At 53.7% G+C, this 27353-nt stretch overlaps 3 protein-coding genes and 1 pseudogene across 3 annotated transcripts; 2 read left to right on the top strand and 2 right to left on the bottom strand.

The window, feature by feature from the left end:
* Positions 1-618: 618 nt before the first annotated feature.
* On the bottom strand, positions 619-9762 carry LOC34623646 (clathrin heavy chain). Its single transcript, XM_026337646.1, has 12 exons — positions 9721-9762; positions 8225-9361; positions 6639-7832; positions 5868-6238; positions 5314-5490; positions 4151-4973; positions 3482-3754; positions 3052-3318; positions 2370-2716; positions 1841-1978; positions 1425-1566; positions 619-1164 (listed from the first exon to the last, which is right to left on the bottom strand). The coding sequence occupies exons 1-12, from the start codon at positions 9760-9762 to the stop codon at positions 619-621; spliced, it is 5457 nt and encodes a 1818-aa protein (XP_026193431.1).
* A 6345-nt stretch (positions 9763-16107) lies between these two features.
* LOC34623647 (putative metabolite transport protein YwtG) lies at positions 16108-18252 on the top strand. The gene is made up of 2 exons (XM_022736763.2): positions 16108-17734; positions 18191-18252. The coding sequence occupies exons 1-2, from the start codon at positions 16108-16110 to the stop codon at positions 18250-18252; spliced, it is 1689 nt and encodes a 562-aa protein (XP_022591635.2).
* A 3397-nt stretch (positions 18253-21649) lies between these two features.
* On the top strand, positions 21650-22502 carry LOC34623649 (annotated as a pseudogene).
* A 1412-nt stretch (positions 22503-23914) lies between these two features.
* On the bottom strand, positions 23915-27114 carry LOC34623650. The gene is made up of 5 exons (XM_022736766.2): positions 26257-27114; positions 25571-25996; positions 24944-25333; positions 24406-24552; positions 23915-24112 (listed from the first exon to the last, which is right to left on the bottom strand). The coding sequence occupies exons 1-5, from the start codon at positions 27112-27114 to the stop codon at positions 23915-23917; spliced, it is 2019 nt and encodes a 672-aa protein (XP_022591638.2).
* Positions 27115-27353: the final 239 nt, after the last annotated feature.

Here is a 27353-nt window from a genome sequence, read left to right as displayed (position 1 = left end):
TGCTAGTGCCTCTCTGAAGCGCCTCAGTGGCAGTGGCAATGACCAACTGGCGACTGACTGCAGTTTTAAAGTCGAGAGGGACAACTGGAAGCTAGATACCTCACTCAGAACAGCTACTCCCGGAACATGCATGCATTCCTGTGCATCCTAATGTAAAGAGGGGAACATGCTGGATGAAGCCAGCCACATACTACGGGGAAATTTCAGATCCCTCACGATTCCGAAGCTTGGCCCCTCTAGGTCTTAGTGGCGCCTCTCTAGGTACTGCTGACTCCACCACAAAATTGTGTGATTAGGAAAACAAAAGAAAGCTACAATGGCACCATGAAAACTTATTTGATATGGAATTCTGTGGTTTCTGCAATTTCGCTGGGGCTACCTTGCTGGGCTTGTGAGAGGTCAGCCGATATCTTCCACCGTGTAGCAAATGTGCATTTACAGTAATTATTTGGTTGTAGAGAGAAGGGACAATACACTCCTTCACGCCGTAGTTTTGGCCATGCTGCGTATACGCCCCGGAACCCCTTCAGGCAGCAAGCACCCCCTCACTCACCTCGCCACACACCGCCCCCCCCTTGAGTGGTGGTGTGCGCACAATTCTGATGAAGGACTCGAAGGTCAGAAGGCGTTAAAGGTCAGCGAAGCACCTTTTCTAGGCAATGAGCTGCAAGCTGGAAGCTGGCGGCAGCCATATCTCCGCGTAGCGCCTCCGCAATGCAGTGAGGAGCGCGTGCGAGCCGCAAGAGCAGAGGAGGGCTTAACTCTCACTGCATAGAGGGGAACGAAGGGGCTCCCAACCCCATAGCAGCTCCCGCCGATGGGGGGACGCCTGCAAGACGCATGCATGCATCCAGCAGCACGGTCCAGCATAGCCGTGAGTCCAGCTTTCCGTCCCCCGCATCCTCCCGATGCCCCCCAGCAGTACACACAACTCGATCCCCCCTCCCCGCAAGGAGGATCAGGCAGCTTACTGAACGGCTGGTGCGAAGACGTGCAACTATTCGTTGGCGGCATGAGGGCGAGACCCCCCATTCCTGGTAGCACTGTCATCGGCTGCACGCTGTAGTCTGGAACATAGTCATTGGGAGCGCTCTGCTGCAGCTGCTGCTGCTGCTGCTGTTGCTTGTCGAGCTGATCGAGGCGCGTGGTAACGTCTCTTACCACCTGCAGCACCAGCAGAGGCACAGGGGAGCCCATGCACACACATAACACCCACCCAGAACGACTACATCTGCACTATTCCCTCCTCCGAAAAAGAACTCGTGTGGCACTAAGGGCATCCCAACGCCAAATAGGCCACTGCAGCGCTCCGTCTGACGCATCCCCTGGACACACGCCTATCTGTCTGCGCAGACGCACATATAATAAACACGGAAAAGAATACGTATCACTCCTGTCGGACTGCACCCCTTTCGAACGCTTACGTGTATGAGGTATGGCATAATGAAATCCATCACTTTGTGCCTCCACGCCAGCTCTAGAGCGACGTCCGGCTTCACAAGGTAGCAACAACTGTGCAGGCAGGCAGCGAACGCCTCGGGATCTTTCAACTCCGCCAAGAAATATCTTATTGACGTAATACCAGCCAGACGCAGAGATATTCATATATACACACACACACGCACAGACACAACAAAGCCGATTTCCAAAGGCAGCATGAGCCTGCCTCCCCTTTTTCGCCCTGCGCTGCAGTGCACCCTCCTTGAAATGCGGCAAGCCACGTATTCGCAGCGATCCCCCTGCAGCGATCCTGGTGGCAAGAAGAGGCAAAACGCGAAGGCATAGCGCACGAGAAGCCCGAACTGGGGGGAGGAGAGGACTATGAGGGAGCGAGCCGCACTTGAGGAGGTCTTCAACGAGCTGAGCACTGCCCGACTCTTTGGCACTGTCGATGCAGTCTTGCAGCTGTGCATCTTTCTTGGAGAGTTCAATCGCTAGGGAGTATTTCTTGTTCCTCTGGTATAAGAGGGCTGCAATCCTGAGACGCAGAAGAACGGCCCCGAAGGCAGCAGCTAAGACGGACAGTGCAACATTCCAGCAACCCCGCAGCTGAGAGTACAGACCCCCAGTTCCCCAAGAAACGAGGAAGACGTCGCATTTTGCGTCTCACGAAACAGTGTGCATGCATGGTGTTTAGAAGCACACACAATGAACAGCACTCCCAGCGCTGCGTAAGCATGCCTGCCAATCTTCCCGTGGATTCATGCACAAACGCGTCTGCGTGCTGCTTGTAAGGGGATCGAGGGGCTGAGTAAGGGGGATGCCAGCGTTCTTCGGCAGTTTCTCTCTCAGTCTGCCTGCCTGCCTCTCGCTCCCCACGCCTTAAGGCCTGTGGATTCTAATAAGCTCGAAGTGCTGTGGCAGCGAACCTGCGCATTCCAAGTTCGCGATGAGACTCGAGCTGCTTCGCAAAACTCAACTGATCGAAGTTGTCGCATTCTGCAATGAGCTCTCGGATGCGCTCCTCGTCCTCGGCGGCAACTAGGAGCTCCAGCATGGCTTCATTTACGGCTGCCACATTGAGCGGCAGCTGCTCTTGCAGATACTTCTCAATAAGCGGCAGATGGCCGGCTTTGCGGAGCTGCTGTACAACGCGCGAGTGATCAACCTTTCTGTCCACTCCCTTCAGCAGCGCACACAGCTGCAACGGATGCTCCTCCAGGTAAAACGCAATCGCGCGATACAGCAACTCCATGTTGGACACCTTTTGAATGACCTGCGAACCGACAGACAAGGCCCCAAAAGATTCGTAGGAAATCCATGCATGCATGCACATGCACCACATGCATATGCATATGCATGCAGATACGGACCGCGCCTGCTGCTGCCCGGAGTCCTAATACACATTTTCTTGGCTACGGAAACGTCACATAGACTTCCAAGCGGCTCCCGCATAGGCGGCATTTTGGATGGAGGACCGCTTGAACTCTAAGAGACGAATTGGCGCAGCTCCTATGCGTCTGAAGCGTGGCGAGCGAGTCGTCTCTCCAGCGGCGAAACACACGCGGGAAAGACATGGGGGGACGGGGGGGAGGGAGAAAGGCACCGGACCTGAATAAACTGCTCATGTTGCCACGCGGTGGGATGAAGGAGCATGCAGTTCGCAGCCTGCTCGTACTCGTCGTAGATGGTGTGCAGATACACGGCTTCTTTCCAGAGGCAGCACTTCTCGCAAGTCCGAATGAGCCGCGGGATGTTCATTCTGCCCTTGTGCTGGCGGCAGTGCTCCATCAGCTTCGCACTGTCAAACGTCGCATACAAGACCCCTAACTCAGTGAACAGGCCGACATGTGTTTGTTCTCCCTGAGCTCCTGTTTCCTGCGAACCAGCGAGCAACATCAGCGCGAAGGGAGACACACGTCGCAATCTTTTCAGGCACGCACAAAAAAGTCGATGGTGGCAGCAGGAAGCCTCATCTCGTCAGAGACTCTGAATCTGCACCTGCCTCTGCTCTGAAAACGCTCAATCAATGCAGCCGCACCAGAAGATCCATGAGCTCTCTGTGGAGGCCCCTCTTCTCGTATTCTTCCACCAAAGCGTCTAGAAGATCAGGGTGAGCAACAAGTTGCAAGCCCGTCGTGTGTGCGCATTTCAAGTCTCCCTCATCGAGCGCTCCACAAGTCACTTCCTTCCACGTCTTTGGATTCTTCGCCTTCCGGGCCGCATCCACAGCCGCCCCAAAGTCTTTCATTTGCACGAAGCAGCTCGCCAATTTGCTGTAATTCGGCAGACTCTGGTAAAGAGTCTTCGCAGCCTGAGAGTACCAGACGGGATAAGAGCACCAACACTGGGCGTGGCATGCACCAGAGGAAAGGCGACGTTGCATTTTAGAGCAGGAAGAGCAGCAGCAGCATCGGCAGCCGGCCAGACGTGACGCAATGCAACGCAACTGAGGAGGCAGACTTTGAGCTTGAACATGAATATATATTTTTAAGAAGCGTCTTGAAGATGCATCTAGAACCCCTCTTTCAAGCGAGTTCTTCTTCAGCCTAAGACTTTCCTCCCTTCCATCCCCGCCCCCCAGCTTCTCCCCTCCGTTAAACGAACAGCAAGGCGGGCAGCCTCGATCTGCTCCGGCTTTCGGCATTTTTTAAAGGCCACTTCACACACACACACATCTCAGTTTCCCTCCCCTCATAAAAAAGCCTACCTGGTAGTGCCCCTGCTCGAAAAGTCTGTCGCCAATAGCCTGAACGTTTGCCGTGTTCGGACCATTGAGAAAAGTCTCCATGTCCTCTAGCCTTTCCGTCATTGCGTAAGCGTACAGGAGCTCTGAGTCAAGAGTTTGATCCTTGAAAGCAATGCTCTTGCGAGCCATCAGGAGGTACTCGGCAAGTGCCTCGAAGGCGCGTTGCTCTGTCGCTTTCTCAACTACTTCTCTGAACACCTCCCCATCGTTAGCCTTAATCAGGGAGTCCACAGCCTCCACTACTCGCCCCTGCTGCAGCTGAGCCCTTCCCAGTTTACGCCATACTTCCGCATTGCCGCAGCGCTGAGCGAACTCCTGAGCTCTCTCGAGTTCTTGTTCCCCGCCAGCGGCAGCTGCTGCCAGCAGCGTGTCTGCAGCCTCGGACAGGAGTCCAAACTTTCTGTAGATCGTGAGCGCCTCCTCCCGCAAGCCGTTCTCGAGAGCTACTTGCGCGATTGCGGCTCCATCAAAATTCTGCAGACGGTTCACGTAGCCCATAACGCGAGAGGGATCCGCCTTTATGGCCGTGAGGATAAGGAGGTTCTGCAAGTTCTGATTCGAGCTGAAATCACTGTTGTGCAGCACAATTTTCTCCAACAACTCCGTGAGCTCCTGCGGCAGCTGCGCGCCAATGAAGGCATTCACTGCCGCAGACACCTCATCAGCGGAAGAGGACTCGGGCAGCGCAGATGACACCACTTGGTCGATAACAGAACGGCGATGTGCATTCTCAGGACGCAACACATACGCCCACAACTCAGCACACTGACGTTCCACGAGATAGCTGCGCGCAAAAGCCCTCATGCAGGACCCCGCTGCTTTCGAGCCGCTCAAGAGCAGCAACAAACAGCAAGCAGCAGCGAGAAACGGCAGCAGAGAGCAGATAGCAGTAAGCAAATAACAGCACACAGCAGTTGAGAGTAGCAGGGAGAAACAGCACCAGAGAGCAGCAAGCAAACAGCAGTTGAAAGACACAGCAAGCAAACAGCAGTTGAAACAAACAGCAAGCAAACAGCAGCACCACACCAGACGAAATTCAACTTTTTTTCGATGAAAAATCACTTTTTTCTTGCCAACACGCATACATATATATAGGGTAAATCCCATCAAAGCCATGGACGCACCGGGCTTGTAGCCTAAAAAGACCATTCTTATTCGTCAGCTCGACAAGCTGCTTATCGCAGGGACCCCATGCCCTCTTGTAGGCGATGAAGGCCAAATGCGGATCTCTTTCCTCGCAGTACTTTCCGACTTCCATAGAATCATAGAAGGCATTCGTCTTGAGAAAAGTCTCCGAGTCGCTGTGCATAGCATGCAGCCACACCCGCAAAAAAATTTGGTCCCGTCAAAACGATTGATATTTGCCGAAAGAGTGTCAGCGTCCTCTTGCGTAACGCCACAGAGAATGCAGACTGCGGCCTTCCACGCACTCCTCAAAGCCTCTTAATGCCTCTCCTCTGCCTCCCCTATACAGCGGCAGCCGCCACAGTCCTGCGCTGGTGTGCGATGCAGCCGCAGCTATCCCCCCTCTATTCGACCCTCTTCCCGCCCTCCCCTGCGTCACAATTTCATCCCCCGAGCTCTAACGATGCGTATAGGGGCACGCCTCACGGCGTGCATGCCGCATCTTGCAATAAAGGCAGACAGCCAGCCAGACAGGCACGGGGAAAAAAATTACCGATTCGTGTCGATGAAGATCTTGGCAAGCGCATTGTGGACAGCCGGGTCCTGGTTGCCCTCCCCCACGCGTTGTTCAAGCCATTGAAGGAGCAGTCTGAGTCTATTCCTCTTTTCAACTTCCTCAACGAGCTGTGCAGCACTGCAGTTCCCACGAACGGCCTGCAGGAGCTGCTTGATAAAATCCTCCGGAGCATCCAAATCGACTAAAGCCCCTACCACCAGAGGCGCATTCGCCGAATTCACGCGGGATACATACACCTCGATGTATCGCAGCAGCGAGTGCTTGTACAAGTACTCCGTCAGCTCCACAACAAAGCCATGCATGTCACACACGTAAATCAGGGGCCTAGGATCACTGAGCTTGGCTTGCTGCACGGACACACACAAACACACATAGACACACAGACAACGGAAGAAGGAAATGACGCAAAAAGGCATCTTCACACCCCAGACTAGCTCGCCAGTCCAGCAGATCCCCCGACACACAAGTAAAATGGACCAAAGAGCACACAGCCAAACTACCATACGCAGATCTTGCTCTATCCCTTTCGCTTCCTCTATTTCCATTTCTCTTTTTTCTCTCTTTCTCTCTACTTCCCCCTTTCGTTCTCTATTTCTCCCTCTCTACTTCTTTATTTCCCTCTCATCTCACTCCTCCCCCCCTCCCCCTCGCGTCCCCACAGTCCTTCGCCATATATATATACATATATACATATATATATCCATAAAATAGCAGAGAAGCCTTTTCTGGCATCAGAAAGCCTCTGACCTTGAGGAATTCTTTGACACGCTGAGGCTCGTAGTACTTGCTCTCCCTGCACACGCGCTCGACTTCCTGCGTGTGATTGAGTTTGGCGGCTGCCTCGATGTACTTGAAGTGCACTTCGGGGTCTGTGGAGAAGGCAAGGATGGATCCAAGGAAATAAAAGATGCCTTCATAGCTGCTGAAGCGTTCGAACATGGTGACAAGGCGTTCGACGCCAAGCTGCTCGTGGAATTTGATGGCAACGCCTACAACGGCCTGTAGGTTCTGCGAGGAGGATCGGAGCATGTCTGTCAGTATCTCCACGCACACGTCGGGTGCCATTCGTCCGAAGAATTGAATGATCCATTCTTGCGAGATTTTGCCCCCTGTTTGCAGAAGCACGCGCTTCACGTCGGCTAGATCCGTGTAGTTCTCGAGAGCCCGTTGGTGTAATCCTGCAGCTTCGCAGAGGGCACCCACTCTCTGTCGGTCGTAGTGAGTCAGCATGTCCATCTGGAAGATTGCCTCGGCGACTTGCGGGGAGTGCTTGAGGTTGAACTCGAAGAGACGTGTCTGCAGGGCACCCTGCTCGGGTTTGTTGCCTTTGAGATATTCCAGCAGCAAGGAGGAGAGCTCCTGAAAGCGCTGTTGCTGCAGTAAGACATCAACGATTTGGTTAGGATCCATGAGTGGGGGATCCGCTGCCAGCAGCTTTTGTGCGAAAGAAACTGCGCCCTCCGGATTGGTGGCTAGCAGAGCACGGAGCATGGAGGCGTAGTCAGCCTGCATGCGCGTCTGAGCGGCATATTCGAGCAGCTCGTCCGTCTTCCCTTGCTCCGTCAGCATCATCATCACCTTCTGTCCGGCTTTTGCCTTCTTGTACACCTGAGTTGCGAGGGCAGCATCGAGAGGTCGCAGCACATCCCCCAGCTCCTCCGTGCATTCCAACTTGTCTTCCTTTAGCCACGTCGTGACAAAGTCCTTTCTCCCCTGAGACACTACAGGGCGCACGAGCTCGAGACTCTCCACCGCATTCAGCGAGCCATACTCCAGAAGCGTGGAGAAGTACAGCAGAATCGCTGAAGTCTGCCCCGGCTGCGCTGGTACAGACTTGAACTGCTGGAGCACCTGCGGCGTCCGCAGCCTCCCCGACTTGAGCGTCGCGCAGATGCGTGCCGCTCCTCTGTAGTTGCCGCTCGCGAAGTGTTGGTTAAAGGCCTGCACAAATCGAGACATGCAGCGCACAACGTTGGAGCAGGAGTCGCAGCACGGAAAGAAAAGACGTGTGACTGCGCACGGAGAGCTGCACGAGGAGGCACAGAAAACGCCACCACAGCATGCAACGGGGAAGCCGACAGCTGAGCAGCTGTGGGAGTGCAACTGTGAAGGAGGTAGAGAGACAAAGAAAGACAGACAAAGAAAGACTGACAAAGAAAGACAGACAGAGAAAGACAGACAGAGAAAGACAGACAGAGAAAGACAGACAGAGAAAGACAGACAGAGAAAGACAGATACATACATACACATACATACACACACAAATGAAGACTGACAAGCATTCTTATGAAGTAAGAGAAGGAAAAAAGATGAACAAAAGGAGCCGTGCGAACCTGTACGAGGGCCTCATCTGCGCCGGGAAGACCATAGCGCTTTGCAAGGCTGAGGTAAATCTGCGCTCTGTTGGGGATATGCGGAAGTCCATGCTGCATGTAAGGCGCGAGCAGTGCCATGTTGATTGTGGTGAGTGCCACGAGGCCCTTTTTATGGACGGTGATGACGCCTCCCGTTTGTGGGGAGTCGGAGGTAAGGAAGATGGGGTCTTGAGAAATACGGTGTCTCAAGAGTTGTGTGCCGGTGAGGCCGTCGAAGAGCAGCAGGAAGCCGCCTTTTGTCACCAGGAAAACGAGGCCCAGTTTCTTGCTCAGGTGTACAGACAGCGGGAAGTCGGAAGGCGCGTCTGGGGAGAGGTGGATGTCGGTGCAGACGCGGAGAGGGGGTTTGCCATCCTCCCTCTTCGGCGCGAGGTCTCTCACGTGCAGCTTGAATTCGGGCGCACTCCTTTTCTTTTCCGCGAAGCAGATGACGGGCTGGTGCCCCTGAGCCTCGTCTGTCACGATGGTACCAAAGCAGGCTGCATGCCCTTCCAGCTGTTGGTGCTTCTTCAGCTCTAGCGAATAGAGCTGCAACGACCCGTCGATCGTCTTGCCACCGTCTTGCGTGCTGATGCCCGTGAGCACACACCACTTCATGTCCTTATCGGTGGCATACCCAATGATCTGAACGCCTTCTGCCAGTCTGCCTTCCCGATCGCAAACCTTCTGCGGCTCTGTAGCCGCCTCAGCGCCCTCCCCCAGCGTCCAGTGATACACTGACTTTTCAGTAACAAGCCCAAGAACTCTTGGAGCGATCCAGCGCCAATACACGATCTGCTCAGACACGGGAGCGGTTCCCATGCGAGCCTTCGTCTCAAGATTGAGAACTTGAACCAGTTGCTGCGCTCCCTCCGCCTTAGCCCGCAGAGCCACTATCGGATCCGTTGGGTGATGCAAAGCAGCCTCTGCCTGCGTCGGCTTCTTACTAAAGGTATACGCACCCGACCCCCCAGAAGCTTCCACTGCATCTTTGGGGCTTAAAGACACGAAATACAACTCGTTGCCCTCGACATCTCGCACCACCAAATGCTTGTCACCGTCGATAGCCACATTTCCGAACCGAAAAGACGCACTCTTCACCCCGATCTCACTCAGCTGAACGAAGCCCCAGCCGCAACAGCGCACCCCACAAAAAAACGCTATGAAGACACCAAAAAACCGCTTTGCAGAGGAGGAGGAGGAGGCCCCAGTGCAGAGAGAGAGAGAACTGGCCATATCCCACTCAGTCCAAGGCAACAACAGAGGCACCCGAAGACAACACTGGAAAGTGTACACGACCGGTTAGAGGAGGGCGGCTAACAGGGGGAGGAGGGAATGAAGGCGGAGCCTAGGAAGCGATTGGTCACGCGTATGCACAAGTTTCTCAGTTTCATAGGCAACACAGACTCAGCTTCAGGCAGGTGCAGTCCCCCTCCCCCCCTCCCTGAAAGTCTAGCAAGACCACGATGGCTTACGTTGACGAGAGAAGTAAACTGTATGGGCAGATGCTGCGCCATTTTGCACGAGGGGCACGCAAATACAAAACAGGCTGACGACGATCACCTGCATCCATTCCGCGCGCATTCAAGACTGCAGAGTCCGCCTTCAAAAAGCGGCTGCATATCTGCCCCTACATCATCCCTCGTAGACTCCATGGGAGTCGGTCCCGTGGGGCCCCACAAAAAGCTAAAAGAGCAACACGCGCGACGGAGTGTCACGTAATGCACAAGATATATTGCGGCATCAACATGCAGCCTCAAAGAAGTTGTGAAATGACGCGGCCTCCCACCTGCAGCCGAGCTCTCAAGCGTGCCCCCTGTGAAGAAGCTTTCAGCGGCTTCCCCACCAACGCACCCGTCTCGGCAAAGCCTCAAGCCAGAAAACTCCGCAAACAATGCATGCCCCCTGCACGTGAAGGGTGCGTAGCGAGTGACTTTGTGTTCGGCGTTTGCAGTGGTTCCCCTGCGGTGCTCTGGGTAACCTATAGAAGGGGCCTTGGCCGCTTTACACGGAGCCTAATGAGCTCAGACGGGCTTCACAAGAGCTTAGAAGCGAGCCTGTCAGCGGCAAAACAAAGACTTACTCTGAATTTCTGTCCGTGAGGAGGCGAGCAGTCTGCAGAAGCGAAGACGGCCCCCAGGTGGCAGCTGCTGCTAAGGCTGTGACACAGACCCCTTGTCTCTAGCCCTGCGAATGACACGGGGCCCTAATGAGATCTTTTGTGCAGCCCTTTGGGGCGGTTGGTTTGTATGGCTGCGTTCGGCCGTGCTGAGAGGAAACAGCAGCCGACCGGCTCCGCTGCGCTCTGCTCGCGCTCAAGCCTCTCTGTCCCTCAGTCAGTAATCGCTGAGGCTATTTCCACAGCGAGGAGAGGCAGAAACAAAAAGGTTCGCACGCAATAGCGGAGTTATACCGGGCAAAGGGCCGGGGGGTGGCATAGCAGCCAAGACTGCGGCTGCGCAGCAGCCCTCCTCGTCCCCCCTCCTCGGCAGACAGGGACACCACATGCTCTTCACTGGTTCTTTTGCTGCCCGACAAGAAAGACAGTTGTGCTTATTATTTATTCTAAACGACATTACATGCGCTTTGTCGCGCTTTTGTCTTAGCAGGACCAAGACCTCTCGCACTCCCTCTGTCGCCGAACGCTGTTTGGCAACGGCCGCTACAAGAAAACGCTTGACAGTTGCACGTTCACTGGCTCCCACGTGCCATAAGCTCGCCAATTCCCACTGTCAATGGAGGGGTGGAGGGGCTTCTTGAGCATCTGCTTTTCTCTGGCTCCACGGGAACCCTGCCTCAGATGTGGTTGCTTTGCCGAGTGTGGCGATGGGTAGCTTACTGCCCTCATAGTACGGAAGGACTTAGGCTTTTCTGTGCTTCTGCTGGTTTCGCACATTAAAATTTTCTAACTCAGTGTGGTGCCTTTCGTGGGATTCGAACGGTGCATAATAGTTCTTGCTACGCTCATGTAGTACAGTGACGCTCCTTCCAAGACCACTTTGGGAGGGTGAACTGAACTCCAAACTACACATAAATTTAGTAGAAAGTTACCGAGTTTTCTCCGGAAGGGTTCCTAGGTTTCCCTGCCCTTTTCCTCGAAGTTCCGATGTGAGCGGAGAAGGGCAGCCGGGCCACGCATAGCTGAACCCTTACGTACCCCGAGCATTTTCAGCTAGCTGCACATAGAGTTCAACGCGCACAGATACACACACACGACTGTGTCTGCTTGTGCCGATCTAATGATACTCTCCAATGATAAGAGGTACGAATACATAGGTTGATTACTCAATTCTTCATTAATATTCCTAATTTGTTTCAATGTAGCTTGTGTAGTAGAAAGTGCGGCAGTGCAGCCTACTCCCGCCACATCTTTCTCTCCCATTCAAAACACGCGCCTCGTGTCCTACACCTGTCCGTGAAGCATAGATGTATTCCTTGTAGTGGGGGGGCAGTTCCCACACCATGCTACCCCTAGGAAGGCTAAAACGCGAAAAAAACATGTCTGAAAAGCAAAGTGGCTTTCAACCGTCAGTGAGAAGCAGAGGGCGGAACGGCACACTCAGTAGTCAACAATGAATGAAAGGCCAAACCAACACGACTGTGGGCTCGCTGTCGTCGGAACGTGAAATATATTAGCGTTCTGCTAGAAGAAAAAAAACAAGTAGAAGTGTGGCTTTGATCAAGATAAACACCAATTGAGCAGTGTTACTGCGCTCATAGAGCAATGCTTCCATGCAAATGCAGCCGGGGCTTGCAGCATCGCTGTCTCTAAAGTCCCCAAAGTGGCATAAGGTAGGGCGTAGGGATATCAAATCTGATGTACAAGAACCTGACTACAGTAGACACATTGGCAATTATAACTGAAACCGTTTGAAGCACTACTCATACAGGAGGGTAGTTGACTGAGGCAGCAAATGGTGTGAATGGACAATTCATGCATGACAAGAAAACCGTCCACTGCCGCTAACTTTGCTTATAAAACTGAGCCCCGGAATTCTGCACATGCAACACAGCCCGCAACTGCTCATATCTCAACAACGAAGGCTGTCATTATTCACCCCATTTTACCAGAAACTCTTGTCTAGTGTGTGTGTCCTCGGCGCTCAATACCTTTCAAATCCATCTCATCTACAGCTCTCTGTGGATCCTTCGCCTCCTCGTGGATTGTGCATCCGTGTCAAAGTCCACAAAAAATTGAGTACTTTTGGCTTTTTCAGGGAACAAGTATTGAATGTTCTGTTGCACCTCCAATAGTTTGAAGGAAAATAGCGCATTAAGAAGGAGTAATGATCCGTGGGAGCTCGGCAAATGGCGATAGCCTCGTGGCCACAAACTTCTTTGCCTGGCTACCTTCCCGTGTATTGCGTGAAAGCCGTCAATTCAACACAACGAAATTTCCGGACTCGAAACATGCAGCCGGCCGCCGTGTGCCAAATTCCTTTCTTGTCTCGCTTGAGCCTTGCATATACATTCACGTACACTACCAAGCTCCTCTATGAACTTTTTTGCTGTAAAAGTGTCTGCTGACCCTGCACCACCAGAGCCAGGCCCGAGCAGTAGAAAGACACCTCAGTGGGGACCAGAGCTACTGTGGAGCAACGGATACACGACGTACTACCGTATCCTAAAAACACTCAGTACAAGGAAGAATAGCAAGCCATGTAATTGGATTTGTGAAAGCACAGAATAACAAGTTTTGCAGAAGAGTGCTGTTGGCACGCTCGGTATGTCCATCTGCCTCGGGGTAGTTTAAAGTGATCATATTTTGGTCAGCGCAGGGGGGAAGGAGGAGGTCGTAGAGGCACTCCCAGAACGCACCGACAAGCTTCGGATCATTCATCGCAGTTATAAACCTGAGGAATGTGTGAAGCATTACCATGTAAATTAAGAATCATGGAGCCACTGCCTAAGCCATCACAAAGCAGCAGCAAGGAATAAAATGGGCATATTTGCTGAGTCTGTAGACAAAGACCGATGTGGTACTTTAGCCCTGGACCTCCGGCAGTTCAACAATAAAAAACCCATAGCCAGATCAGTTCAGATCCTCTCAGAAGCCAAAAGGCTTTGCAAAAGACTGAGTTTAAAAACACCGTGCGGCTTTAGCTGCTGACAATCTGGGCATGACGGTGCATGCTGTCCTGCAGCCGGACACATTCCAGGTCACCACAAGGGCCGTCAGAGCTTTTAACATGTAGTGTCAACCCAACCGTCGCCCGGAAAACACGCTCACGTGGTTTGCGCAAAACAGCACTGTGGGACAAATTCGGACGGAAAGGTCAGCGTCCTCGTTATGTTTTGAGCCACAGCAGGGTATCCTCAACATGGTAGTTGTAGGGCACAACACTACGTGCGAGTCAGGGAAGATTAAAACTCGGGAAATAAAGAGGCCAAAATGGGCGAATGTCGAACAGAGAAAGGATCAAAAGGATGAATACAAGGATTGGATTTAAGTCGGACAACGTAGCCACCGTTCATGTGGGTCTGTGCTGGTGGAAACAAAGCATGCACGACTACGGCTGAAAGCCAGTCTATCGGACTCAGAAAAGATGCAGTGTTTGGTCGTTTAATGGTCTCTACACAGCAGCCACTGGTGTTTCGGACAATGTCCGATACAGTAGTGCTTTACCCGTTTTTTACTCAGGGTTTTAGCGAAAGTAGCACAGGAGACATTAGTTCTAAAGGCGTAGGACTTGAGCAACTTCAAGAGAAACCACGAATCTTAACAGACGGGAGCAGTTGTGTCCGACAATGGCGAACTGCTGCGTCAACAAGCACACACCTCTAAAGCATCGAAGCTCTGAAGTCTTCGTGTGCCACACTGTAAAATGCCTTCCACCACTCCTTTATCGGCTCATATAAATTCCTTGTGGCTTGCCGCTGCAGCTCAGCTGGGGCACTGACCAAATCAAACGCCATACATGTATTCTACACTTGATGGTACTAGCTCAGAACGCCATTTTGTGTCTGTTACCAAGATTAGTGGGGATATTTAGGGAAGCAACTAGGCAGTCAAATGCCGAGTCGATTGGTGAACTATCTATTTTGTCGAATACTTCGCCAATATAAAGCATTGGGAATTTACGTTTCAGAGTGATTTCGTTCAGAGGCTTGAAGTTTGCCTATAAAATCCACTTTCGATTATTTCAACACCAGCAACAGCATGGGCCTATCCATTTGAACGCTGGTCGATTTCCGCATTGTCTGGTTGACACTGCCCCGGGATGCTTAGGTTCTATACCCAGATTTGTTTTTTTCAGCCGACGGCATGGGAACTGCGCTCATTTGCCCCTGAAATCTTGATTAGTCCATTCTTTTCTGAGGCTTCACTGTAACGGGTTAACTTACAGATGAACAGTGTTCTTTATACATGCTGTTTTTGATTGCCATTAGTTAGGAGTTTACTCACTGATTTGTGTTCACATATGCTTTTAGTGGAGAGTGCCGTTCGATTGGTACAAGAAGACGTGATATTGTGTCAGTGCGTGCTACGGTCTATGTGCAAATAGTTGTGAATGCTCGGGGTCTTCTAGAGAAAGCAGCAATGCGCAGACTAGTCTTCCCTCTCATTTCATGCTGGATCTTCTGAGGAGCGCGTGCAGACGAAACCGGTTTATTTTAAAAAAGCACTCGGTAACTTCCTACTTAGTTAGCATTGAGTCTGGAATCAAATGGATCCTTACGAAGGCCGTAGATGAAACGGTACAGCTACATTTTTAAAACTGTGGGAAGTTGCAGTGTGTTGGTTTAGTGAAGCTCCCTGCTCTCTTTGCAGTTAAATTACAGGGTTTTCGCTTTTGGGGAGGACGGGTGAAGGGATGAAATTAGCTGCACTGTCTGAACAGTGCGTTTTTTGGCAAACTCCGTGAAAGGTAGCTTTGCGCACAGGCAGTTGACACGCATTCTTAGAGTAGTTAGCTAACCATGCTTTGCTACAATTAGGGCATGAGAACATATTGGCTCTGTAGCCCACAATTAACTAAGTCATTAGTGAATAGAGTAGCTCTGCTATAGTAAATAAGACATGGTAACTTGGGCAGCTACGAGTTCCCAACATTTTAAAGATGTACATCCTACCCTACGAGTCACGGTAAGCGCTCTGCTGCTAGATTAGCCAGGACAAATGGTTGCCTTTACCAAAAACAGCAAAAAACCATACATCTGCCGGCGTACTGGCTCATGGGAAAGAAGGTGCACTTCACAGAGGCTTGCAGTCGCCCTCTCGGGTTCGCACGCTGCAACAAGGCTCGGAATTCAGAGTAGAGCGGTAGTCTCGGTTGTGCGCCGTAAGTCTGCTTCTTTACGCAAAGGAAAGATGTATTTTACAGATCTGGAGCTGCTTGCAAACTTTTCCCTGTAGAGCTAGAAGAGTTTGAGGGGAAGCTCGTGGCTGGGATCAGGAAGCATGCGAGGTGCTAGGGTGTCTCGTTGTGCTGCAGGCGGAACGAACGCCCCTGTGGGCGTCTTGCCTCAACCCTCATTTGAGTTCTCAAAGCCGCTTTCGTAGTATCCCGTTTGTTAATTTGCAGTGAAAGGTGCGTATTAGTTCTGGTTCACCTCACGTAGGGGAGAGAAGGAGCCTGCTGTTTGCTCTGTTTTTGTGTCGGGTCTGCGCCCTGGCGAATTAAATGCCCCGCCTTTGTTCCCTGGGCATGGACACGGTTTTATTGTTGGCAACTGCTTTCTACATTTAAAGCTGCCGTGATCGGTTGTTTAAGCATAACTTGGGAGGGTTTTTTCGACCGGTTCTTGAAGTTGCTTCCCGCGGGGGTAGCTCTTAGCGGTCTCTAAGCGGGCGTCCGTAATCCTGGAAAGCCTTTGGTGAAACTGCTTTTGGTGGCTCCACTGGACCCAGGCTGAGGGAGATGGAGAAGCTTGACGCTAACGCGAAGAAAGAGGTGGAAGCTCTTGTCGATGTTCCTCCTGATCACTTTTCTGTTAGGGGCTGCTGCCTCCCTCCGCCCGCGCAGTTCGTGCTGGTTGCAGTTCTCGGTTCTTTCCAGTTCGGTTACAGCTTTTCTGCTCTGAACACCTCCAAGGCGATTATCATTGCGGACTTCGATTGGTGCAAGGATGATCCCGATCATGTGCTGGACTGTAGCAATGGCGTTCTCTATGGCTCTCTGATAACGGGGTCTATTTTCATTGGTCTTACCATTGGGTGTCTTCTGGCCGGTCCTGTTACCCACTTTGGGCGTAGGGTGTCCTTAATGCTGACCAATCTACTTTTCCTCGTCGCGAGTGTACTCTCTGCCGCCGCTGATGGTGTCGCCTCCCTCTTCTTGGCTCGCATGTACCAGGGGATGGCTGTAGGCTTGGCAACTGTGTGTGTGCCTATGTACATCTCGGAATTTACGCCAGACAGATCCCGTGGATTCTATGGAACGCTACATCAGTTGCTCATTACCGTCGGCATTTTGGTGGCCACGCTTCTTGGTCTTGCCTTCGGCTCTCCGCCTGCAGATAACGACTTCACGTACGAAGTCACTTTCTTCCAGAAATTTTGGTGGCGTTTCATGTTGGCTTTTCCTGCACTCGTGTCGGTAGTGGCAATTTTGCTGCTGTGGCTGGTTTACACGACGGAGAGCCCCCACTTTCTCATGCATCAGGGTCGTAAGAACACGGCGACTGCACTGCTGAAGGAAATCTTGGGCAAAGAAGACGTATCCACCGAAATTCAAACTATTGATGTCTCGATGTGTCAGCAGAAAGTTCTCGAGGCAGAGAGTCTATCGCTCGGAAAAGCACTGGGCTTCCCTGTCTACCGGCATGTTTTGTTGCTAGCATTCTTTCTGTCTGCTTTCCAGCAGTTCACGGGTATCAATGTGTTGGTTGCCAATAGCAACAAGCTGTACACGTCTTTGAACATATCTGAGAACCTGGTTACGGTGCTTTCCGTCATTCTGGGTCTAGTGAATGTTCTCATGACAGTGCCAGCCATTTTCCTCATGGACAGGTTAGGCCGTCGCACGCTGCTGCTGAGTGGATGTTTTGGCCAAGCTGCCTCGACGATCGTTGCGCTAGTAGCCAACTTCATTGACAGGTCGAGCACGGCTGTCCAGTGGCTCAGTGTCGCCTGCATCTACGTGTTCATCGTCTCCTTCGCCATCGGCTATGGACCCGTTCTGTGGGTATACCTGCACGAGATTTTCCCCCCGGAAATCAAGCAAACAGGTGCATCCGTGGCCTCTGCGGTAAACGCCGTGGCAACCATCATCGTGGTGCTGCCGTCAGACTTCGTGCTGACGAGTGATCTGAGAGTCATGTTGGGAGTATGCGGAGGCACTTCCTTGATCGCGCTCATCGTGGCGTCCATCTTCATGAAGGAGACAGCAGGGCTCTCCATAGACGAATCTCCCTACTTCAAAGGGAAGAGGAGAGTTATGAGCAAGTATTTCGACGTGACTGGTCTGAACAACGTCGGCCAGCAAGTGCCCTCACTGGCCTCTGGCCACTTCTCCCCGACACAGCTAGGAGCACCACCTCCCGCAAGCACGAGCTCCAAGGCAGTAGTTCCGTAGCTCTCGATAATTGTGCAGTGACGGAGGTGTTGATGCCTTGATAAGAGTCTAGTCTTCGCCTCCCCATCGCCTCCTTATCCCGTACGTCGTCATATCTCACCACTCGTGTTTGACGCATTTTGTGCATTCAGAGGGGGGAGAGCCCGCTCAGGGTATTTGTGTGTGCCTATGCGAATGTGTGTGTGTGTCCATGTGTAATCTCTTGTTTGCGTGTTTCGCACATTTGTGTTCGTGCACGCACTCATAAAGAGCCTCCTTCTACAACCGCATTCGTTACCTTCGCATTTGCCATACAGCTGAGGAAAAGGAGGAAGCGTCTTTCTTTCCCCAGGGATAATGGCGAGGCAGGCAGGGGTAGGATGCTGGTGCCAAGGGCTGCGGTGGGAGATGTCGAGCTATACTGTTTCATGCGCTTCTCTGCAGTGAGGTGCTCGCGCGCTTCGCAGTAGACGTTGGAGTGCGTGTGCTGTGGCACTTTTAGCCCATTAGGCACTGGTTTCTGCAAACAGGCCTCAGGAACTGGTGCACGACGTGCTCATAAGGACCGCCTGCTGTGGTGCATCGGCATATGGCTGGTGTTCTTTTTGCTCCTCTCTTTACTCTAGCCAGCTTTCTCGCCGGCTAGAGTAAAGAGAGGTATTTGTAGAAGTGCCGCTGCTACTTCCCCACCATCTTTTTTTTTCTCAGCCGTGCAGCATCTTAGAGCAAATTTTTGTCGTCTAAATATGCAAACATGCACAATCTATGTGTCATTCCCTGAACGTGGTGATATTTGATCTCGCCTGACATGGAAAATACCGACCCCCATCTAGACTTATCTGCTGTGAAGTTTTCATCGACGCTATGAGGGGCGGCGGAGCGTTAGTTTCCCTGCCTTCCAGGGATACCAAACCATTTTTCTGGGTTGTACCTTTCGCACTGGTGGCTTTGAGAGCAATCCGAAGTCCGCCGTTTTAAATACTGGCTTAGCTGAAGAGAGTCGTGTGGCGGCATGCAGCTCCCGCGGAAGGGGTCGCGCGGACGTAGTATCGCATTAGGGGTTAGATACTCGCTGGACAAACTATAGGCGAATGGAGCTGGATGGAGGCGTGTCGTTTAGTTGCGGCTTGCTAAATGCGGGGATATGCATCATTACAGGGGAGAACGGGGGGGGGGGGAATGGGGTGACCGGGCTCTCTACCCGTGCATCTGGCTTAGGTGGATGCGCAGCCGGAGCGTTTGGGGCCTAAGCACGCAGCGCGAGAGGCACGCACGGGGGTGCTCATTTTAGAGTCTTTTGGAGAGGTGGATTAGATGCGCCATGCCTTGCGTCACGCAAAAATGAGTGTCTACCTGTCTGCGGAAGTTGGAGCACGGTTGATTGACAGCCATGCGCTTCGTCAGGCACCATCCTCGCCCGCATGTCTTCCTGCGCCTTCCGGAGGGTGTGGGGGCTTAGGGAAGCGGTGTAAAAATGTGTCGTCCACTGGCGTGTAGAGACCGCTAGGGATTTTTCAGGCAGCCGTCTGGCCACGTCAAAGTGGGGGGTCTTAGGCCTGTGCCTGTGAGAAGGTCTCTGCTTAGAGCCTCCAGCAGCGACGTTCCGGTACGCGCGCAACGCCATGCTAGGGAATATTCGAAGTACTGGGCACCGCTGCAGCGAACCAAAGTCCAGAGATGCAGAGAGCCCTACACGTGTGTCTGGAGGATGGGGGATGCGCATGGCGCGAAGGCGTGTTTTCTTTTTGTGGGGCGTCTTTTCGGGAGACTTCTTAACGCCGCCGTACGTGGATTGCCTGCCGTGCTCGGCACTAAAAGCGCGCTTACCTCAGGGGAGACGCATACCAGATTTGTCTGGTTACATAGTGCTTGTTCAGGACGAACGTTGCGCCACCTCGACACACAACTTTCAGCACGCCGTCCTGCAGCAGTACGGATAGCACCCCCAGCGCCATGCAGTGTTACGCCTCTGGTTCTCTGCAGGAAGGCCCCTCCTTTTGCCGGCTGTCCGTACGCAGCCTCTAGAGGGCGCCACATGCGTGTTCTGCTCAGCAGTGTTGGCTATGCAGTCTACGGCTCGCGCGTTTCTTTGGCAGCTTACGCGGCAGTCCACGTCTTCTAGACCGGCTGCTTCTTGCGCGTCCTGCAGCTGCTCCGCTAGACCCTCAAGCAGCGCGTCTGCTGCTGCCTGGTAAGAAGTATCGGCCGAAGCCACGCATTCCCCCCCCTCACTTGCCGAGGCGCTCTGGGCATTGAGCTCCGTGGATACAGAGGGGCTCTGCAGACCAGATCTCTCTGGAGGAGGCAGTTCATGGGAGTTTCTTGCCGCATTTGTCTGAGCCTCCGTGCCGTCGCAGCGCGTTGCAGCAGTTCTCCTAAAGCAGCGCTGCCCCCCAGGGGGCGTGGAAGAGGCTGCCTTGGCGAGCGACGTGAGGATCGTCGGATAGGATGACACCAAGGGCCTGCAAGCTGCTGGAAAGGCATTGGCAGACGCCGCTGGGGGAGGTGAGGGGCAGTGTGCCGCTGCAACGCGGCGAAAGGCAAGGCCAGTGAGCTGCCCTCTCATCCCCGCTCATGAATGGAGCGTCTCACACTTGTCAGGGAGTCAGCGGGTGCTTCTGTAGGGAGACAGCGCGCAGACCTAACGGGCAAACTGTCGAGGAGCAGCATCAAAGAGTAGGGGCCTCCTCCGGGGAACGCACAAGTCCTTTAAAACTCCCTACAGACGAACGACAGCCTCTTCTGCGGGAGGGGAAAGCGAGGTTCAGGGAGTGGCGCGAGTCTGTCCTCAGATGTTTCGACGGAGGTGGAAAGCTTGTTTCTGCGCAACGGGCTGCGCTGGCCAAATCAAAGGGGTGCCTCCCGCGAGCGCTCGCGAATTTGCGTGTGGGTGGGTGTCTTTGCGTAGGTACACCTGGATCAGCTTTAACTCTGGAGAACAGATGCCACGAGAAGAAGCGAAGTAATCGAAACGAGCCGTTTGAGCGACGTGGTTTCCGTGGAGGGCTGCTGCAAACAAGTGCATGTGGCGCACTCGCCTCCTGCCTGTGTGGCGGCCTGTGTAAGTATTCTGCTGCTGGAGAGGAAAGATGGGCGTATTGCTGCAATTCTCGCGCAATCTGGTTTTGGATTTTCGGATCGGGGGCCCATGTTACTTTCCGTTGCCTTCTGGAGGCCCCTCTCCCTCGTCCGTTGTTGCATGCAGCCTTGAGGGCAGAGCCTGCGCGGTCTCTCTCTCTCTCCCTCTGTATCCGTTTCTTTTCTCTAGGCCTTTTAAATGCAAATTACAAAGGGGACAGAAGATACGGAGAAGCTTTTCGGAGCCGCCGCGAAGTTCCCCAATCCACAAGGGCCCCCTCGGCGACCCCAGGGAGCTCCATCCGAGCAGCGCCGCAGACGCGGGTAGGAGGGGGGTGTCGTGGATTAGTGCTTGTCTTAAGCTCGTCGAGGCCTCTTTCCTGTGTTCTTTGCTTGCTTGCGGGGTGTCTTCTCCGCAAGCCTCGACCCGCTCACCAGCAGACACGAGGACTGCCCGCCTGTCAAGCAGCAGAGAGGCCCACGACTTCGGGCGTGGCTGTACGGAAACTTTCGATCTGCCGCTGGCTGCATGCGTATATGCGTCCTCGAAGGTGCTCCTTTGGCGTTGCTCTCGAGTGAATTGGCAGTCCTCTCCCTTGCTTCGAGAGCAGCGTTGCCGAGAAGATCTTCCCCACGCGGCGTGTGGAAGATCTTGGCGTTGTTTTTGCAAGCGTCGGCCCTTCTTCTTCTCCTCCTCCTCTGAGCGCTTCCTATTCTGACGCATCTCCCAGAGTCGGAGGCCCTTTACAGTTCCTCCCCTTTGTGGGAAAGCTGCTCGCTGCTTCGAGCCGCCACAAAGATAACCCCTTGTTGCCACCACACTGCTGCGATGGTCTGGACTGAAGACTGGGGGTCTTTCGCCCTCGCTGTGCGAGACATCTTCGCTCACAGTCCGACGACTGTAAGTTTCCATTTCCAAGGCTTGCATGTTTGGAATGCGGCCTCCCTATGCGCGCTGTATGCACATCTATGCAGAGTTGCTGCTGCTGCAAGGATCAGCAGCAGCAGCGCTATACATACATATATATATGCAGGGCTTGAAGAGCTCGTGACTGCGTCGACAACGGGAGTAGTGGATGTGTGTGGGAAATGTGTGTTCAGGCGAGGTTTTCCCTGAAGTACAGGCGGAGTGAGGCTCTCTTGAGTGCCAAAGTCGCAGACGATATTTCTGTAGGGCAAGCACAAATGCCACACCCCCAGAATTTTTCTTAGTCGTTTTCGGCATCCCTTCGCTTCCGCCCACCAAAACTAGGCCCAACCATTTGCCAGCTGGGCGTCTCCCTCTGCTTGTCACTTGCATGCAACGGTTGCTGACAAGTGCATGTTGCATTCTACGGGTCATACTGATGCTGCTGCAGTGTGTCAAGTACCGTGCGACATCGCCATCAGAGCTGCGCAGGCTAGAGCGCCTCGCTGCCGCCTTCATGTCGTGGGCATCCCAGCCAAACCCGAAACTTGGGGGTCCCCCACTCTCCCTAGAAGGCATCATTGAGGGTAAGAAGGACTTCCAAGTTTCTACTCGCCTACGCACTTATTGGAGGGGGGAAGGTTTGCATTGTATTCGAACTCCTCGCATTGTATTCGAACTCCTCGCATTGCATTCGAACTCCTCGCATTGCATTCAAACTCCTCGCATTGCATTCAAACTCTTCGCATTGTATCCAAACTCCTCGCTCTGGTAAAGCACCCGCGAGCAGCAAGGTGTCTCTGCCCAATGCTTTAGCCTAGCCTTCAGCCCTTCCTCCAGGTGCTGAAGCTGCGAAAGCTTTCACACTCAGGACGAGAGGCAGGGCTGTTGTGTGTGCTATCGCTGAGCTGCACAGTGGTGTCAACGTGGAAACACACGTCAAGCTGCTGTGTACAGGGTCGAGCGGGTCGAGGCTTGCTGCTTGTCTTTAAGAAAAAACCTCAGGGCTGACCTTGCCAAGCAACAAGGGTATGTGGAATATTTGCTTGTGCGCGCATGCTGCAGCGAATGCGGGCGCCTCGGCAGCAAAATCCGAAGGGGGCTCACGGAGACACCAGCAGCAGCGGAGATGTCCGCAACAACAGAAGCACGCGAGGTGAAGCCTAAAGGAGAGGCCTTATGAAGGTTTTCTTCCTTTGTACAGATGCTTTTGTTTTCCAGCCCTGTGGGCCCTTAGAGGCCCCTTGAATCTTTCAAAGCGTCTTGAAAGGTTCCCCACACGGGCAGCGCTTTCCAGTGCTAGCCACAGGAGGGGCGTCATAAGCCTCTCCTAGACAGACAAGAGCAAAGAAGTAACGTAGAGGCTCAGTGTATTCACCAGCAGGCAGGCGTTCTGTTGCAGCGGGTGCATAGCCGTAGGGCACGTGCTATTATACGGTGTTTTGGGGTCCACTAATACAGTGGCTCACATAGGGGCTTGGCTAGAGGCATAGCGAGCGGCTGCATAGGGGAGGGCGCAAGGCAACGTGCAGCACGACAGTCGAAACTCTGCAAATTGGCTGCTGCTGATGCTTGAGGGCAGCGTTTTGGGGGACTGTATATGGCCTGAGACAAGTGCCCCCGAGGATTCGCAACAACAGGCATACCTAGGGAGTAGAGACACGGCTTCCACAGGGGGTTTGGGGATGGCTGAAGGCCCCTGCTGGAGCCTCAATGGAGATCGGCGCTTTGACGATCGGCCAAGGGGCCCTGAAGGGAACAGGAGCAGCGAGGCCCCTCTGTGCCATAGCTCTGTCGGAGTGTCTAGCACTTCATGGCAGGGGGCAAGAAAGCTCGCCGTCGGGGGAGCACACGCGCTGCTGGTGTGGTTCATTAAACACGCAAAAGAGAGTATAAAATGCCTCGAGGCGGCAGCCACTAGCAAGCAGCATCAGTGCAGTTGGCACCACCTGTGCGCCGAGGCCGCGAAAGCCATTCAAAGGATTGTGGGGTCGTTTGCTCGCGCGGCTTCGCAGTTTGGGCTCTTTCCGACAAAGAAAGGGGCCCTTATCGGCAGGCAGGCTTGTAGGGGCTCACTGAAATTCCCGAAGGTTCTTATGGGGGCACACCTCGGGCCCAGAGTTGCGGAGGAGGGATGAGGGGGTTACGTCCTCTCGTGTGTCTGTCTATTTCCGTTTCTCTGTGCGTCTAGTGGTGTGCTTCTCTAACTGTTAACCGCTTAAGTGCGTTCTCATGTTCGCCGCTTACGGCTGCCTTCGTGTGCCGGTTCGGTGTGGCGGCTGGGAGCCAATAGCCCTTAGCCTGCTCCAGCTTTTCTACGGCCTTTGAACGGGGTGCCCTGCCTGCAGAGCTGCCCCTATCGAGGTTGCTAGACTCGAAACGAGGCTTGAAAGAGGGTGCACTTTAGTGAGCAGACATCTCAAGGGGCCCTCCTAGGAGCAAAGTATTTGATCCGAGAGCAACCCGTTCAGCGGAACGAGGAGCCCCTTATCGAGGTGCAGTGGCCCTTCATGTTTTACCGATAGGGATCTTTTAGTACCCCGGGTACTGCCACCGTAGGAGAGAGCGAATGCTTTTTTAACGCTGTCGGTAGTAGGCTCGCAGCAGGATTAGGAGGCCCCTGTCTCTCCTGGATGCGGCTGTTCGGGGGATTTGCGGTCAAGAGACTCCCCCCCTACCTGGACAGCAGCGACGGCCTGGAGGAGGTGCTCTGCTAGTTCCTCTGGAGTTAAGTGGGCAGAGGCCTCCTCAGCGGTGTAGGGTGGGGGGGAGGGGAGGGGAGCACCTTTGAGGGCTGGCGAGAAGGCGAGGTCATCTGGGAAAATCTGCAAGCGCACGCAGTTGCGGGCAAAGCACCTAAACCGGAAGTTCAATGAGACCGAGGTGAGGCTTGAGGCCAAGCACCACACAGCGTCATTATTCACACATCGGGAGGAAGCGCTCCTCCCAGGAGAGGCGAGCAAGCTACCCTTGAGACATCCAGATGACACGACGCGAGAAGTGGAGGAAAGACAGTTTCTCCGCATTTTCAGCGACAGGGAGGCACACGCAAAGCTGCACACAGAGACCATCATGGATCGTTTTTCCGGCAGCACTCGGAGATGCAGGGGCATCCCTGCGGCCACCACATCCTAAACACCCATTTTCCCACAGCGTTGATTCCACAGCCCCATAGATGCATGTGCATGCACATGCATCTAGCCTGCTTGACCTGACCTTCAAGGCCTCCTCCAAGCCCTTCTCCCGGAGAGCAGGATCGGGTTGCAAGGCTTCCCAAAGAGCTGCAAAGCCAGAACGAACTCCACGAATAATGGCACCTCGGTCAGCTTTCAGTTTTTGTGCCTCCTTTTCTGTCCCTCCCACCGCTACAGCCATTGCGTGGGCCCTTCTTTCCGAGTCGTGGGGGCCCCTCTTGAGGCCTCCTGCGGGGCCGGAGGCGGTGTAGGCCCCTGATATGAGGTGATTGATTTGATTGGTGGCTGCATTGAGGCGTAACATGTCCCTCATGTAGATTTCTCTATGGCCGCGACGGCGCATGAAGTCATACACAGGGCGGAGGTCGTGGTGTTTGCGCAGGAAGAAGCGACGTGCCATGCGCATTTCGATCTGCAGGAAACAACGGAATAGGGCGCAGCATCAAGTCGCTTTATAGAGAGCTGTATCCCCGCAGGAGGAGACCAAGGCGGCCGAAAGCAGGCAAACACGTGATGCGGTTGTGGACACGAGAAACTGAGCCAGCCTAAGGCACGGCATAAAACGAGAGGGTGTTTCCCTTGGTTTTCTTTCGTGCCCTCCCTTGCATTTCTTTCGCGCTCTCCCTTTTTAATTTCCCTTGTGACGCACTGCAGCTTCGATGCCCTTGAGCCTCGTGACGGGAGCCTTATCAGGCCGGCTGCGTAGGACCAGCACATGGGAGGCGCCTTGGGCAATGGCACTCCTATAGGGGACGGCCTCGAAGAGAAGAGCGTCGGCAAGCGGCTCCGTCACGAGAGCCTTGGGAGCTTCGGCGGAAAAGCGGGGTAAGCAAGAGGATGCGACGATTGGCAGAAATCGCGCTAGAGGCCCCCAAGAGGAAGCGTGCGGCTCGTCTTTGCTCTCTGGAGTTGCGGAGGGATGCGTCCACAGGGGCAAATGAACCACGGGGCCTGTTAGGCCTGGCAAGAGCATTGAAGCTCGTAGACACTCGCAGAGAGACGCCATGTCTTTGATGCTGCCTCCAGCGGAGTCCAGTGTGACGGGTTTGAGACTCAGCAGGCCAGACGCGATCACCTGAGCGTACAAAGCAGTTCCACAGGCGGAGCGCGAGGAGCGCGAGAAAACAGCACCCTTCACCAAGACGAGCATGCGAGAGAATACAAAAAGAACACACGTCGATTTCGGCCGAAAAAACAAATCGGCAACGAGGCTGTAAGGGCGGCATAAAGGGAAGAGGCCAAGTCTATGGAGACGGAGGCCTCTTCTTTACGCCCTCCACATGAGGCCTTCTATTGGCAGGGGGTCGACACCTTCGCGCCTCCGCGTTTTCTCACCTTGAGCGGCTGTTTGAGATCGTTTCGCTGGAACTGCGAGAAATTGAAAGGCTGCTTCTTCTGCAGCACTTCCAGAAGCAGAGCATCCAAATTCACAAGGGGTGTGCCTAGCCGGCTGCGAAAGAGGTCGAGCACATCGCCGTCCAGAAGGCACCCCAGGCCTAAAGCTCTTCCGATTCGGCGCAGATTCAGGAATCGACTGCCCAGATACGGCAGCCAGTCGGTGTACACGCAGCTGCCCTCGTAGGCGAGCTGTCGAGACACCAGAAACGCGCCAATAAGCGCACCGGCACTGCTCCCGTAAATGACATCAAAAGCATCACTAAACCCCATGTGATGCAAGGCCACAGCCATTCCTGCGCATACACAGCCCCTCATGGCACCCCCTTCAATAGCGAGTGCAAGAACGCTGCCATCCCTGAGCGCTTCGTCCTTTCCCCGAACAGACGCCTCCCCTGTAGGCTTGCATGCAGAATCCTCCGCGAAGGGGCCGCCCCCCAGCAGCCTACGGCGATACAGCAGGAGGGAAACAGGATGAACGTGCTGCTGCAGCAAGGTGGAGCACTGCTGCAGCAAACGTTTTCCCCCTTTCTCAAAGGCGCAAGGATCTTCTCTACGCCCACACAGCCACCACGTTAAGGCCGCACGCGAGGAGGCAGCACTGCCGCCACTCTCCTCGCCGTTGCTGAGAAGATGCCGCAGCAACTGCTCGAGTCTCAAGATATACACAGGATTGAACGGCGGACGGGGACCGTGCAAATCTCCACAAACTTCCATCGACCTGCACACACACAGACGCACAGGCGCACGCACAGCAGCTAATAAGAAAGGCTTCAAAAGAATGGCGCACGTATGCATTTTAGACGCGCTTCATTCCTTTTCCTCTCTCTACATATATATATATATATGTAGAGAGAGAGAGAGAGAGAGAGAGAGAGAGAGAGAGAGAGAGAGAGAGAGAGAGAGAGAGAGCGGGAGAGCACACGTCAGAACTCCAGTCACAAGAAGAAATCGTAAGCCGTCTTCTGCTTGAAAAAAAAAAAACACACTCAGACAGCGAGTACCCACTACCACTTGACCGTGCGAGTGTCGGCGTT

This window comes from Cyclospora cayetanensis, unplaced genomic scaffold (genome assembly GCF_002999335.1).
Source record: "Cyclospora cayetanensis isolate NF1_C8 unplaced genomic scaffold, CcayRef3 CcayRef3_contig_199, whole genome shotgun sequence".
NCBI lineage: Eukaryota > Apicomplexa > Conoidasida > Eucoccidiorida > Eimeriidae > Cyclospora > Cyclospora cayetanensis.
This window is presented reverse-complemented; position numbering and strand designations above follow the sequence as displayed.